Below are 14,599 nucleotides of genomic sequence, written 5' to 3' on the forward strand. Positions count from 1 at the left end.
CACACCACAGATACCACCGTTAAACGCTGTGGTAACAGGTCAATATGAAGATAAAGTACAATGCATTACAATGCATAACAATGTCAGCATTATGTTCATAAAATATGCATCACACACTCAGACGGTGTGATGAGATGAGTTGATCGAACCTTGAAAAGTGAAGCGAAGTGAACAAGGAAAACAATTTTTTGTTTCTTTCTCGCAAATTTATGTTTTAATAATCACAGAGAATTGTTTTCTTCTTTTCCTTCTGTAAATGTAACACTTTAATCTCACAGATTATCCAAGTCTTTTCTTGTAAATTCTCAGTTTGTTCTCTGAATATTTTCCCCCTCCCACAGCTCTGTATTTCTTGTTCTTCTTATTATTTTTATTAATCAACAATAGCCATTACGGTACATATAATCACTGGTAATTACGGTAGGAAAGATGTCTGGGTGAACACACAGAGGACATAAATCGAATGACTCTGAATCTATCAATACATAAATCTATCGAGTACTACGATTAGGATTGTCAGTCTTCTTCTCTATAAGCTCTAAAAGCAGACGAGACTCAAGATTATATAAATATACACCAGCGAGTGAAAACGCAGAGCTTATTTTATATAATAGTGTTAGCAGTGTTAGCTTTTAATACTAGGTTTAAATAACAAACATTCAGCTAAGTGTGGGAGAAAACCAACGGTATGTCAGCCGCACCCTGATCTCACACCCACTTAAAGTTCAACCATGTTTAAAACCTCTTTAACACTGGCCCTATTTTTAGGCCTCTGGTCGAAAATTGCATACCCATAATAAAGAGAGTGTATTTCTGCAACTACAAGGTCTATTTTAATAATTTTTTGATTGTATAATACAGGTAACACTTGGAAGATGTGCTGATATGTGTAAATATTATGTATATGTTACTGGTTAATAACATATTTTCACATATGGCACAGCTCAAATTGAAAAAGTTGCAGTTTCGCCTGAAAAAAAGCACTTGTGTCTAAAATATTACTTGAAATAAGGCCTAAAAATGTTAATGGCATAGCCAAAGTCATAGCACAACAGGTTTTACAGTCTCTAAACTGATTTGACTTTGATTGAGTAAAGCAGGCCATCATAAACCAAGCAAAGGCATGCAAAATTCTCATTTTTGGAAGCAGCAGTTGCATTGCCGTATTCTAATTGTATATACTATATAACTAAATATTAACTATATATTCACTTTTCTTATCACTGAGTGTTCAATAATCCTAATAAATCAGTTTGATACCATTTTGAATAATTTTGAGCAGTTATGATGTGTCATATCTGTCATTCATAACAATAACTGGCTCATAATGTGTGTCTATGTGACACTGGTAAGGCCTGTGATCGGACGATTTACAAGTGTGAGACCATTTTAGATGTGGGATAGTCCAACGGGAGCCATGCGGGGGTGTTTGAGAATCTCCGTTTCTCTTTACTGACTAAAAATCGCAAAATGCAGGGCAAACCCCCCCTCTCTACATGGATTGGTCCACCTCACAGAATCGGCTGCCATTTTGCCATTCATTCCGCCCGCGCATTGATACCAGTCACAGTCATGCAACACAGGATGGAGGACACATGAGCGTCGAAATCCATTTTACATCGCCAAAACCGTCAAAACGTAAGTTTTTTTACCCAATTTATTTTCTCGTGACCAGTGGCTGATGTTGGCATGTATACCCATAACTTTTGAACGGTTTGAAAGAGAGTAATTTCGACGCCGCTGCTCGTTTCCGGGTCGAATCACGAGCCTGCTAGATGTGCTCATCCGCCATGTGCGATCCGTGCTTCGTGATGAGAGATCATACAAAGAGCACAGTTCGTCGATTTTTGGCCAAAATTGTGGCATATCTTCCAGATATGATCTTAGTTCATGTATAATTGTGTTTTGCAGTGTGTAAAATGGCTCCCATGGTTGTTTCGCCCAGAATCTCTTTGTTACACAGGTATTATTTTTTTATTATTTTATTATTTTATTCCTTTCGCAAAAGTGAATTGTACACATGTACACCACCCCCCCGCCCCCCTCTAGCCCCCTTTAAAGGGGGCTCTCGTGTACAAGAAGATTTATTAAGAATACCTCTTACAGCGCTGCGTGTATCCGGGATCTCGAATGTTAAGACTACATACAGTAACGGTGCTGACCTTTGGTACCGTCCTGGCTCTGGCCCTTGACCCCTGCAGGATCCTGTGTTGTGGGGGTCACTATAAAGGCAGTATCCAGTGCTTCCACAGCCATCTCCACGTCTTCGGGAACTCTGCTCTGACCTTTGTCGAGCTGCTCCGAATGAGAGCTGGACGTCGCGCCTGCAAATAAAAAAAAACAGCATGCGGGCATTAACTTTGAGCTGGTTTGGAATTAACGCTCACAAACACACAAGTCCCGGTAAACATTTACTGGCACGTAGCTGCCTGGTTAGCTGATACCGAACCTCTTGAGATCTAGATTATCTAAAACAAGGAGGTTTCAAAGTCCCTCAGACAAAGCTTGGCCCCGCCTTAGATGTTTTTGGGATCATGTTTATGTCATTTGATCCCAATGACACTCAACAATTGAGCCAAGATAGCCTAATACTGCTGTTCGATATAACTTCAGATGACACCGAATACATAAAAGTCTGTCTTAAGGTATTTATTAGGGATGCACCGAGTACTGATCCGTGTTTAATAATTAATAAACTGTATGCCTCACTGTGTGGATGTGACTGGGATCATTCTTCCACGTGTAAGGCAACGTCCGGCTTGTCTTAAACATCACTTTCATAACTTTGTATAACAAAATGTAACAAACAAATACATAGATGTAAATGTATTGATCAGCCCATAGTAACTGATACCCAATCGAGCTATTTGAGTCGGAATCGGGCCGATATCGGCATCGATGCATCTCTATTTATTTATTAGTCTCCGACTGTGGAAAACTGAAAAAAAAAAAACTGTAAAATTCCCCCAAAACTATTCTATCTCTTTAACCAAATCACACACATTTAAGCTTTTTTTTATGTGATCTTCTTTTGATAACTTGTAATAACTAGTGCAATATTTTTTTTCTCCTTCACTGAGCCTCTACTGAAACCGTTCGGAGACCCCGCCTCCCACTTTGAAAACCTCTGATCTAGAACAATCAGTGCAGCATGCCAGGTACCATACAAATATTAAGGCAGTGAACACAACCTAATTCACTTTCTATATTATTGAAAATAATGCATAAATATATATATAGAGTTTTCTGCACCTGAAAGTAGAACACATACCGTACAAAAGAGCCACTCATACAGTAAAAACGTGCTGACACACTACATGACGTGTTCATAACAGTACTCACAGAGTCACGGAGTCAACATTGTACAGAATCTTTTCCACAGGTGATTCCACTTGGTCACAGCAAAGAAATGAAAAGACCCCGACACAACAGTGTTTGGGCAAAGTGTGCCTATCGGCCGAGAAGTATCTTGCTTTTTGGGGTTTGGCTAAACGTCGGAATGACACTTTCACCAGGTGATGCACAGATACTGTAAAAACCCAGAGTGAAGGATAGAGCAGACCCCACTAGCAGAACCCATGAGACAGGTGATTCACTTCAATTCTGTTCAGGTTGGATTTAGTTTGATACGCTTTAATTTAACTTCACTCAACAGTATTTGATTGTGGCCAAGCTTTTTTTGCATATAGCCTAATGTCTATTTTTTCACACTACATTAAATTGACTTATTTTGGCAGCGGACGCTTTTTAAAGGCCTCTGATAAACCCCGCTGCCACGTATCTGAATCCGCTGCAAACCGACGAGGCTGTCGAGCTGTTCGTCAGACATTACAAAGCACGCGTTAAAAGCTGTGATTGGGATTTATGTGGGTGATGTTACGGCAGTTAAAAACAGGTGGGGGGGAAAAGGCATTTGCTTGTTGATGAAGTTGTTAATTTTGTGGTTAAAAGAAAAATTGACCGATCACGTAACTCAAACTTGGGTTTCTTGGGAATTGTTGAAATTCAGCTAATTGGCAACAAACCACGAAGCAAATTATTTATGTAATCAAAATGGATTTATTTCTGAATATATATATTTACAGTGTATAAATATCATAAATTAAGCAATTTCACAGTAATTATCAATGTGGAAAATGAATAACAAGGCTTGCAGGCTGCTTCAAGACTTCAGAAACATTGCTACGCAAACGTACAGCCAAACCAAATTTGTCTGGCAGTATGCCAAAAAAAAAAAAAAAACCTATTTATGGGGGTGCTGATCTCCTGAGAAAAGTCTAGGAGGTGCAGGAGAGGGATCTGGAGAGGGGCTCTGAGCGGGGGAGGCCTCCTTCTGAAACAAAGGGAACCACAGACAGACCACAGACGAACGTGGACACGTTTGTTACTGTCAAAACGGTGTGACAAGAGGAGGGGATGCTGCTGATGATACATCACAAAGAAATCAAATGCAGACATCCAGGGGCATTCAAATGGATGGTTTGGTGTTAGGGAGGAACACAGCACAACATGAGTGTTAGTGGGGTTTGGTCGGGCGATATGACACCAAACTAACGGAACGGCAAACGAAACCGACTAAAAAGGTGCTACGTGTGCATCGACTCAACCGACACCGCAAGCTTCCAACGACCTCTACACTCAAAGTTTGAACGTTTCAGCTTGCCATGAAAGATTAGCGCCCTTAATGCCATAAAACTGTTCATAAGCCCATTTATAAATCAGACCTGGTAGCTAAAGTTTGTCACAATAAAGGATTTAAATCGGGGACAAATTATTATTATTTTTAAACAGATTGCATCCCACTAAATGCCGCTCCTATTCCAAGCGTGTCGGAGAACTACAGCGGCCCTCTGGTAATGTAAAAAAGGACCTCTCTGGAGCAAATGTTTGGTTTGTCCGTTCTGGGCTACTGTAGAAACATGGCGGTGGCAACATGGCAGACTCCGGGAAGAGGACCTGCTCCCTATGTAGATATGAAGGGCTAACTATCTATTTCAGGTGGTTATTACACTAGATTATGTTCTTAATCCTACACACTGGTCCTTTAAGAGCACATGGTCTCATTTTAGAGAAAGAGTTTAAGGTATGAGTGGCATTAGATAGAGATGAACAGGAGGTAATGCAATTTGTTTTTTGGAATTTGACCACGGTATAATAATTCATTTGGAATTCTGTTTGACATATCACGATGCCACACATAACACCTTTACTGACAACTGCATGCCATACTCTACACGCTGGTTTGTGATGGGTTAATCTGGGTCAGGTGAAAGGGGGCGGAGCTACAGGGGCAGCCAATGCAAAAGCAACACGACAAGATCTCATGACCAAAGCCGGCCAATCATCACCTTCCCGCACTGGCAGGAAGCAGCCAATCAGAGGGTGCAGCATTGGAAACTTGAAACTGACTGAACAAACTTAAGTGAACACAACAGAGAAAAATGAATTTGGAAAAAGAAAATGAGGGAGATGTGGGGGGGGGGGGGACACCGAGTGCAAAGAATTAAAAGGAAACACTATAGGAAGACATTGAAATATGAGAACTGACCAAAAACAGGTCAGTACTTCAACAGTGCATTTTAAGAATTCACCCTTAATTCTGCACAATTCATTCATATTCAGGGTCATGAACAACATAGAATATGGAGGAACAAAAAATATCCAAAAATGACACAAAAAAAGAAGTGCAAAACTTTGAATAAAAAAAACAAAACAAAGCTAAATATTTTCACACAGGAGTGTACAGTCTTTTGTGGCTTTTTTTCACCAAGCAAATATGTTCATTACTGAGGAAAAAAAGAGACAGCCTAGTAGGATTATAGATAAGGCTCATGGTTTTTGGCTTGTACTAATTGTTTTCAGAAAATACCCAGATCTAATTAAAAAGACAGACTGGTCTAAACTGACTTTCAAATTGATTTCAAAAGCAAACGCAACAACTTTTTATGGTCGGTTACGATTAGATTTTCGTATTATTGGTGTATTACATTTTTAAATATTCTAAATAATTTGTCTGATTTTCTTTCCCTATAAAATGAAAACCGTAAACAATGAGCCCTAAATATTGCAAGTGAAATCAGTCATATACCTTTTACAAAATACATGGCAAAGTGAAATACTACCTAACACAAAAAAAAAAAAAAAGTAATACTGTTTTGGAATTTCCATTGCACATCCCTGTGGCGCAGAGTTAAGGTGCAGTAGGCAAAGTCAACGAAAACCATGTGGATCACTCCGACATAATTCTAGCTCACTGAAACCAAACCTCACTGGCCAGATGGTTTTCGAGGTTAGAGTCAGAGGGCTTGTTCCGGGTTACTCCACTCCGATTAAATGTCCTCAGATACTTCAAAGCTCAATCTGAAGTGCAGAATGGGGTTTAACATTTTGTGACAATCCAATTGGTTGCCCCCAAACGACTGGAGCAGACTTACTGTGTCTGATACGTATCATCCAAGCAGCCTGGAACAAGCCCTTGAGAGTCGGAGATGCATTCGGCAGGGGTGCAGCACCAGGAGACCGTGAGAGTCAACATCCACAAGGGCTAGTTACCAGCGTTTTAGACATGCAACACCCCTGAAGTCGACCCAGCATGTACGATTTAACATTTAAACACACAATATAACCAGAGTACCTACATGACAGTCTTTTTCTTGTGCTGTCCACTGTAACTGCAGGCAAAATTCACACCAGGCACTGAATACAAGCAGCAGAAGCTAATCGAGTGAAGCACTTTTATGGCTAAGTTACTTTATAAAACACTTTTGACTTCAAAACACAAAAAACTTAAATGAACAAGGACACTTGGAATGTAGTAAATACAGATAGTATTTGGTCTCAAAATTATTTTGGGCAGTGCAAGAGCAGATTCAAATCCATGGGTTCCAGTCAGGTCAACTGGCCCTGATAAGCCCCCTTTTCTATGCGAACCGGTGGCCGACAAGCTGCCTGCGGGCAAGCTGGGGCTCCTGGGACATCTGTCCCAGCACCTCGTGCATCATGCACAGCAGAGGCCAGCCCAGGCTCAGCAGCTCATACAGGAACACGTAGTCGTGTGTGCGGCTCCTGACGTGGTGCCCCGCGGCCGCCAGAGAATTACACACGCTTCCCAACAGCCGTCGAGGCAACACACACACAGCCTGGCTGGCCCGCCGCGGCCAGCTCAGGCCTCGGCTAAGCAAGGAAACCAGGGTACCTGGGGGTTGGAGCAGGATGCCGCCCGTTGACGAAAAGCCCCCGCTGTCCGTTGTGACGCGCCGTTGGTCTTCCTGAAAGGATCAAGACACGCAGGAAGAAACCCATTCTATTAGATATATAGAATACACTAGGTAAAAAAAAAATACAGAAGTTGCCCTTAAACTTGACAATGCAACACTGAATTGCACACAACTTTGGAAGACATGTCCAGATATGGACATTTATTTTTAAAAAATGAAATGACTGATTCTATAATCATTTAAGACACAATACTTGGTGCCAATTTAGCATCTACTTGACAGATTCACATAAGTTACAATTCGTGCCTTTACGTGGCTACTCATGAGCACAAAGAATGGATCAAAACAAACCTTTAATTGTTGGCCACGCCCATTTCCAACTGACACATTCACACAGGTTACCAATAGCACCACCATGTGACCACCGATACAGCATTAATTATGTATCCTCTTAACCGTGGGGCACAGAATAAATATTATTGTTCTGGATTCTGTGTCATGGATAATAGCATCTGTACAGATCACTCCCATTTGCAGCTCAAGAAATATCACACCTTTAGTAATTACTTGGTGAGCAATCTGCAACCGAGTGGCAGCACGCCAGCTAATTATGTAGCGGTTGAATGACAGCAAGCGAGTAAAGGAGCGACGGCACGTTCTTTGGATGCAAAAATGTTTGGCTGGACGCAAACACATTAAAACAAATCTTTTCTTAAAATGTAGCTTTGTTTTGCTTCTTGCATGTGACCACAGCAGTGTTCCTTACCATTCTCCTTCTGAACTTTCCCATGCAAGTGCTGGACTGGCGCTGGGTATAATGCATCTTGCAGTAGAACTTTGCTGTAAAAGAAAAAAGAAAAAAAAGAAATCAGATATCTATCTTTTTATTTTAAAGTAAGAAGTCATCCAACAGCAGGCCTTAAACAGGCCTAAAAAGGACAATAAGTCAAGTCTCTAGTGTTTCAGAGAGATTTAACTATATCTATAGACGGTTCCATTGAGTCCAACTCACCCTCCTGCGAGTCGAAGATGTGCCCTCCCAGACGGAGAGTGCTGTTGCAGACTTCACAGCGGAAACACTCGCGGTGGAAGAAGTAGCCCTCGGCGCTCAGCCTCTCCATCACATATACCCGCTTGGTGCAGAAGTGGCAGATGTCACTTCCGCCGAGCCCGGGAGGGAAGTCCTTACGTACCACACACTGAGAGGATGAAGAAGACCAGGACAAGGGTGGAGAGATGGTTACATGCTGCTTTTTGTTGTTCTTTGTTTACGGTTGTTGATTATTTCGGAGAGATGCCTGCAATTAAAGTATGCAAAACAAATGTGTCACATGGTCCAGCGGTGATTTGGTAAACTGTTAAAAGAAGTTGCACCCATCGTAGAAAATGTGAGCGAATGATCGATTCGATTCAGTTTTTCTATGAATAGCTGAAAAGTTGGTGTTGCCAACTTGAATTATGACAATAACTGCAGGCTAGCAGCTCTGCCATGAAACAATATGTACATTTTTTCCCAGTTACAGTTACAGGGATACTTAAGTAATTAATGATTGGTGTCGGTCTAGGCGTAGCGCGAAGCCAAGGTCAGTCTCGAGTCTTAAAGCAATAGTTTGATATTTTGGGAAACGTTGATACCCTTTTCGTATATTTGACGCTTAATTTTAGTATTGACGTCACCATCGGAGACTCCAGGAAGTACACATAACCCGCTGTATAACCCCAACTGTTTTTTCTTTTAAAAAGAGCTAAGCTAGCCGTTTCCTTATGGATGTATAAAGAGAGTTGGATACAGCGTTTGAGGCGGGGCCCCGATCATTCCATCCAGTGGCGAGAAAGTTCAACTGACGGTAAAAAAAAATAAAAGATTTTCCACATCCATTGGGCAAGCTCACTAGCTTTTCCTTTAACTCCGTCTCCCAAAGACTATTTAAGTGTTAGTCAGGCGGCAACCTCCGGTTCTGCCGAGTAAAACTTGCATTCTCTCTACTGACCAGCAGGGGACGACTCCTGGTTGCAAAAAGAAGTCTGACTGTATAGAAGTCTATGAGAAAATGACTACTTCTCTCTTGATTTATTCCTTCAGTAAACAAGGTAAACATGGGTTTATGGTCAAAATCTCTAGTTTCAAGTCATCTTCAATACAGCATGATGTTCATTTAGTAAATTATGGTCCATTTAGGAGTCAAATAGACCATAAAGCGGAGTATGCTTTAGGGCGGGCTTCCTGTGATTGACCTACCAGAGCTGTATTACGGCGTCTCTACGTCACTCCTCCACATTCCAAATATGGTCACTTCCGTTCATCGGTTGCAAAAAAAAACATAACATGGCGACGGCCGTATTCCAAAAATGACGGCGAAATTGCCGAACTCGAGGCTTCATAACTGCAGTCCACAAACCAATGGGTGACGTCACCATTACTACGTCTACTTGTTATATATAGACTATGGTGTTGGGAAGTTGATTTACCGTAAAACAATTATCGGCTGATTTACAGACGTCTTTTCCTCAATGTAAGTCAATGGCATCACCTGACGGACCCAAAAGTTGTAATTTCATGGTTTGGCGACTACGGAAATTTGCTTGAAAGCCCGGCCTTCTTCCAGGGGTTTCTAGGTTTCCCCATGATTCAAGTCTTTATGCTAAACTGAGCTAAGCTAAGCATTTGCTGGCCATAGCTTTTAACTAACTCTTGGCAAGAAAGCAAATAAATGTATTTCCCAAAATATTGAACTGTTCCTTTAAGATGCAAGTCTCAAGTCAACATATAAGATAAATATCAGGTTATCAGCATCAGAAGGTCTCATGTCACTAGATTCAAACAAGTGTAAACTGATCCTCTTCAAAGATCAAGCCAGTTAGACTTGAGTTTAAATCATGTGACTTTAATCCACACGCTATCATCATTATTGTCGTGTTGGCATCAAGTTCTTCATCACCATTTAACCTCTTTTAGCTACACAAGACTTAAAGTTAGCTATAATCACATGCAGAAGTCCATAAAATGGCAATATGCAAACACAGCCAGTCCACTGAAGCGTTCTCATTCCTGCAAACACGGTTGCTGCTTTGCCCTCATGAAGGCAAACAGCACCCATTTACCCTTTCAGCCTTAGGAGCCCTACAAGGCCAGGGAACTAGAGCCTGAAGAGACAGATTGTTAGTCTTTTTCTTAAATCAACTTTTCAAAACTGAAAGTTACATGATAGAAAAAAGAAAAAACTTGAAAATCACACTGCTAGTTTAACATCGAAACTTTACTGAACTTCCATTTTAAAAAACAACAACAAAGAACTCTGCGTTAGATTTGTCTCTGCAACGTCCCCATGCATCTTACCAGTGTGGCATTGGGCCTGTGATCTGTCTCATACAGGACGGCCAATTTCTGAGCTTTAGCATCTATGGTGGTTGATACCTTTCCGACTGTACGCTAACATTTACGCCGGGGAAACACAGGAGCAGAGGGTCGGAAGGGAGGGGGAAAAAAAGAAGGAATTGGAAACCACAGACAGAAGTTAGAAAGAAGACGGATGAAAATGCAGAACAAGCACAATCTACTTTGAATTTATGGAAGTGAATGTAGACTGAGGCATCGACTAGTACCTCCTTAATGTAACTAGCAGCTCCAGACGGACAACTCTCGGGGCGAACAATTGACTTTTGAGTGATTCTTCTAGGGTTCTCAAGAGCGCAGCTCCCATTGCACTGTATGAACACCAGAATGAAGATCAGTTTACATGTGTCGTATGAAAACAGAATGCCAAGAATGTTTAGGAACCCCTGTGTTCTTCCTGTACCCCTATAAATATACTGTTTTTGATCTAACACCATCCTTTCCTAAGGCTGTAAATCAGAAATACGTGAAAACAAAAAAGATACAGATACAAAACAGACTGTTCTCGTACATGTTTCTACAGTCTGTTCCTACTAAAAGTTATGCACTTTAATTCATATACAACCCACCTAATCGATTTGTTTGTAATACATGTAATCGTGAGACTGGACAGGTGATGTAGTACAAAAAGCAACAAAGTCCACATAGGGAGGGGGTCACGGTGGATGGGTGTGTCTAAAAACACTAGACTTTCACCCGGGAGAAGTTTGCTGTGTAAAACCAGAAGTCAATGTTTTCTTATTTGTCACGTAACGTCCGTACCTAAGTAACGCCACTTTTCTAAAAACGTTGGGTTATTTGCTACGCGACCTCCTTACTTAAGCATTGCCACTTTCGTAGTTATTTTAACCTAAACCTTGAGTCGTTATGTAACTTCCGTATGTAAGTAAAGCCACATGCTTTGCTATTTCAACCCAAATGTTGACTTATTTGTTAAGTAACTTCCATTCTTCAGTAACGCCACTTGTAGGAAACTCTGAGAGTAGGACTCTTTTCTAGGAGATCTGCAAGTTATCAGTACTGGACGATATGAATAATAAAACCTTTACCTTCATGTGATCGTTTTCGGCTAATTTCTCAAATGTTTCCCGAGCGGTTTTGTGGACCCTGTCCTGCTCACTTTCCAGAACATTCCAAGAACTCTCAAGAATCCTCTCGTAGCTTTCCTTGTGCGGTACAGTAAGTGCATGGGGAGATGACCTGCTGTGTTCATTTCCACAGTTGGTATCAGAGACGGGAGGGGAGATCTCCTGACTCTTGTCAAAGCAAGTGGAAGAAACAGCAGCGGATATTTTGTTGTTACATGTGGAGGAATCAACAACAGAGTCGGTGTAAGATGAGGAGGAGTCTTTCTGTATCTTTTCCTTGTGTCCAGCAGTGTACAGGGGGACAGAGGAGAAACCGGCCTGGGCAGTGGGGTCAGGGATAGGGTGGACTACGGGATGGACGATGGAGCTCTTAGATACAGAGGCAGGAGGAGGAGGAGTTGGGGAGAAGGAAAGAGGTGAAGAGGTAGAGAGTTCCACCTACAGAAGAAGAGTCAAACAGTAAATTTGAGAATGAGTAGAACAGAAGGATGAAACTAAAGAGGAAATAACTCGATCACATCAAATAAAAAACTGAAGTGAATTTCACACAGACAAGTCAGTGACATTGGAATCAGTTTGTTTTTGTTTCAAAAGAGGTTCAGTTTGAAAATAAAAAGTGATTTCACGTATTTCTGTGCACCATTCAAGATTAAACCACACAAAAACACACACGGTCCCGATGAAGCAGATCCATTTTTTCATAAAGTACTTGCGTGTTGAACTCTAATTAAAACCCAACGATGCTTCCTCTCCCAACATTTAACTGTTGCTTGTTGTTTAATACACCACCAACATTTACGGATGATAAATTGGACGAACATTACGGTTAGTGTTAACTTACGTTCTTGAACAGACTCGAGTCTCAAACAGCAAAGTCAGCGAATGATAAGATATATGCAGAGATTCTACAATATAGAAGCAAATAATTGCCATAATGATTTAAATCTTTAAATTTCATAAACTATATTTTGGGTATACATATTTTTTAAGGGTTCAGAAAATTCAAAAAGCAGGGCTCTAAAGTGCCAGTATGTCGCTCGCATTTGCCCCTAGAAATAGAAAATGTTGGTAAAAAATAAATCATTCGCGAGCAGTGTGCGAGTGTAAAAGTAAATGGACTGTACTTGTATAGTGCTTTTCTAGTTTTCCGATCACTCAAAGCGCTTTAACACCACATGTCATCATTCACCCAATCATACACTGATGGGGACTACCATGCAAGCTGGCACCTGCCCATCAGAACTGACAACATTCAGAAACCACAGCCACAGCCTACGGGAGCAATTTGGCGTGTCTTGCCCAAGGGCGCATCGACATGCACTAGTGAAGCCGGGGATCGAACATCTGATTGAAGAACGACCCTGCTCTACCACTGAGCCACAGTCACCACAAGTGTGAGATTACAACAGACTGTGATCAATATTTTTTTATTTTTCTAGGACGGCAAATGCATGACCTGCCTCTGATTGGCTTACCCTGATGTTCCTACCCTCACCCTAGTTATTTCATTCCTCATGCCTAAACCTAACAAACCAACAAATTAAAAGAAATAAAAAAAGTCTATATATAATCATACTATAATTATACATACTTATAATTATGTACTATAATTGCACATACGGAGAAGAAGCAAAAACTCCTTTGAAGTTATCCCCGAGTACCATCATTCAAAACTTCCTCAAAATCAATAAGATATCATAAAGATCATAAAATGTGTTAATTTTTGTAACAACACTATTATAATCAATCTGAAAATCTCAGTCCCACCAAAGAAAACTTTGAACAGAGGAGTAATTGTAATCGGAACACTGACTGTGCTGCAGCGTTAAACATGGAACCATCATGCATTGCGTCACAAGATGCACTCTGTCATTAGAACATGCAACAGTCTCTCAACTGTGACGTTAGTCCGGCACCACAAAGAGGTCGGCGCAATACACGACCTGCGATTTAGAGAGAGGAGGTCTGCTGGATCCAGGAAACATGGAGGAGAGGAGGACCGCTCGCTCTCTTATACTCCTTGCAGAGTATTCTCCAGTAGAGAGTCTCTGGGCTTTGCTCTGCACAGACAGCGAGTGGCGATAGAAATCGAGCGGTTACTTTTTCAGAAAAGTTGATGAAGAATATTGTACAGAACTGGCTCGCCGGTCACCTGCTGCATCGAGCTCTCAGAGGAACAGTCACTGTCCGGAGCAGAGAAACGGCTGGTTGTCAGGTCGGGAGAGGTGCGTTCTGGGTAGTAGTGTTCAGTGACGTTAGGGCTCGGTGTGCGGGGGGGACACAATGGACTCTTAGGCCACGAGGGGGAAGGAGAGCGACTCGGAGGGTGAGAGGATTTGGGGGAGCAGGGCAAAGCGGTTTGCTGAGCCACGGCACTGGGATTCCCCAGCAGGCGGAGGTAGACGGAGGGCTGGAAACAGGAAGTAGAGACGAGGAGCTTAAGGATCCTTTAAGAAAAAGTGGAAGAAAAGGTTTCTGGCTTGATGGGGGGGGGGGGGGGGGGCATACCTGCCACTTGGGGCGAGGAGGAGGCAGAGGAGGAGGGGGGACATTCTTGGGCTTTGCAAAGCGAGGGTTTTCCCTCTCCTCAGGCTCCTCCTCGTCTTCTTCCTCATCCTCATCCTCCTCCTCCTCCTCCTCTGAGAGGGGATGCAGCATGATGGAAGGAGACCGAGGAGGAGCGGAGGAGGGATCGGATGGGTCCTCGTCAGACTGACGCAAGGTGGAGGGGAAAGGAAGGAAGGAAGGAAGGACAGGAAAGGAAATGCAAGGAAAGGAAAAGAAGGTATTGAACAAAGTCGGCAAAAGAATAGCAGTCGATGGAGTGGCAGTGATTGGGATGTAAATGCTACATTACTGTGAAAGCAGCGCACTAACCTTGACATACTAACACCATAATA

The 14,599-nt window shown here is 41.9% G+C and overlaps 1 protein-coding gene across 4 annotated transcripts in view; it reads right to left on the reverse strand.

Annotated features, from left to right (window-relative positions):
- LOC142965565 (F-actin-monooxygenase mical2b-like) overlaps nucleotides 1-14,599 on the reverse strand; it is an 83,580-nt gene that overhangs the window by 11,131 nt on the left and 57,850 nt on the right. Inside the window, exons 18-27 of one of the 4 annotated variants that reach the window (XM_076106554.1) lie at nucleotides 14,208-14,411; nucleotides 13,852-14,109; nucleotides 13,643-13,759; nucleotides 11,661-12,137; nucleotides 10,821-10,922; nucleotides 10,555-10,647; nucleotides 8,230-8,416; nucleotides 7,984-8,057; nucleotides 7,196-7,268; nucleotides 2,163-2,324 (exon numbers count right to left, since the gene is read on the reverse strand). In XM_076106554.1, coding sequence (XP_075962669.1) covers nucleotides 2,163-2,324; nucleotides 7,196-7,268; nucleotides 7,984-8,057; nucleotides 8,230-8,416; nucleotides 10,555-10,647; nucleotides 10,821-10,922; nucleotides 11,661-12,137; nucleotides 13,643-13,759; nucleotides 13,852-14,109; nucleotides 14,208-14,411 — 1,747 coding nt within the window. Of the gene's footprint in view, nucleotides 1-2,162; nucleotides 2,325-7,195; nucleotides 7,269-7,983; nucleotides 8,058-8,229; nucleotides 8,516-10,554; nucleotides 10,923-11,660; nucleotides 12,138-13,642; nucleotides 13,760-13,851; nucleotides 14,110-14,207; nucleotides 14,412-14,599 lie in introns of those variants that run through there. The other 3 variants (XM_076106555.1, XR_012957706.1, XM_076106556.1) reach the window with 3 other exon arrangements.

The sequence above is a fragment of the Anarhichas minor genome, unplaced genomic scaffold (genome assembly GCF_050575085.1).
Source record: "Anarhichas minor isolate MPS153535 unplaced genomic scaffold, ASM5057508v1 ptg000034l, whole genome shotgun sequence".
In the NCBI taxonomy this organism is placed as follows: Eukaryota; Metazoa; Chordata; class Actinopteri; order Perciformes; family Anarhichadidae; genus Anarhichas; species Anarhichas minor.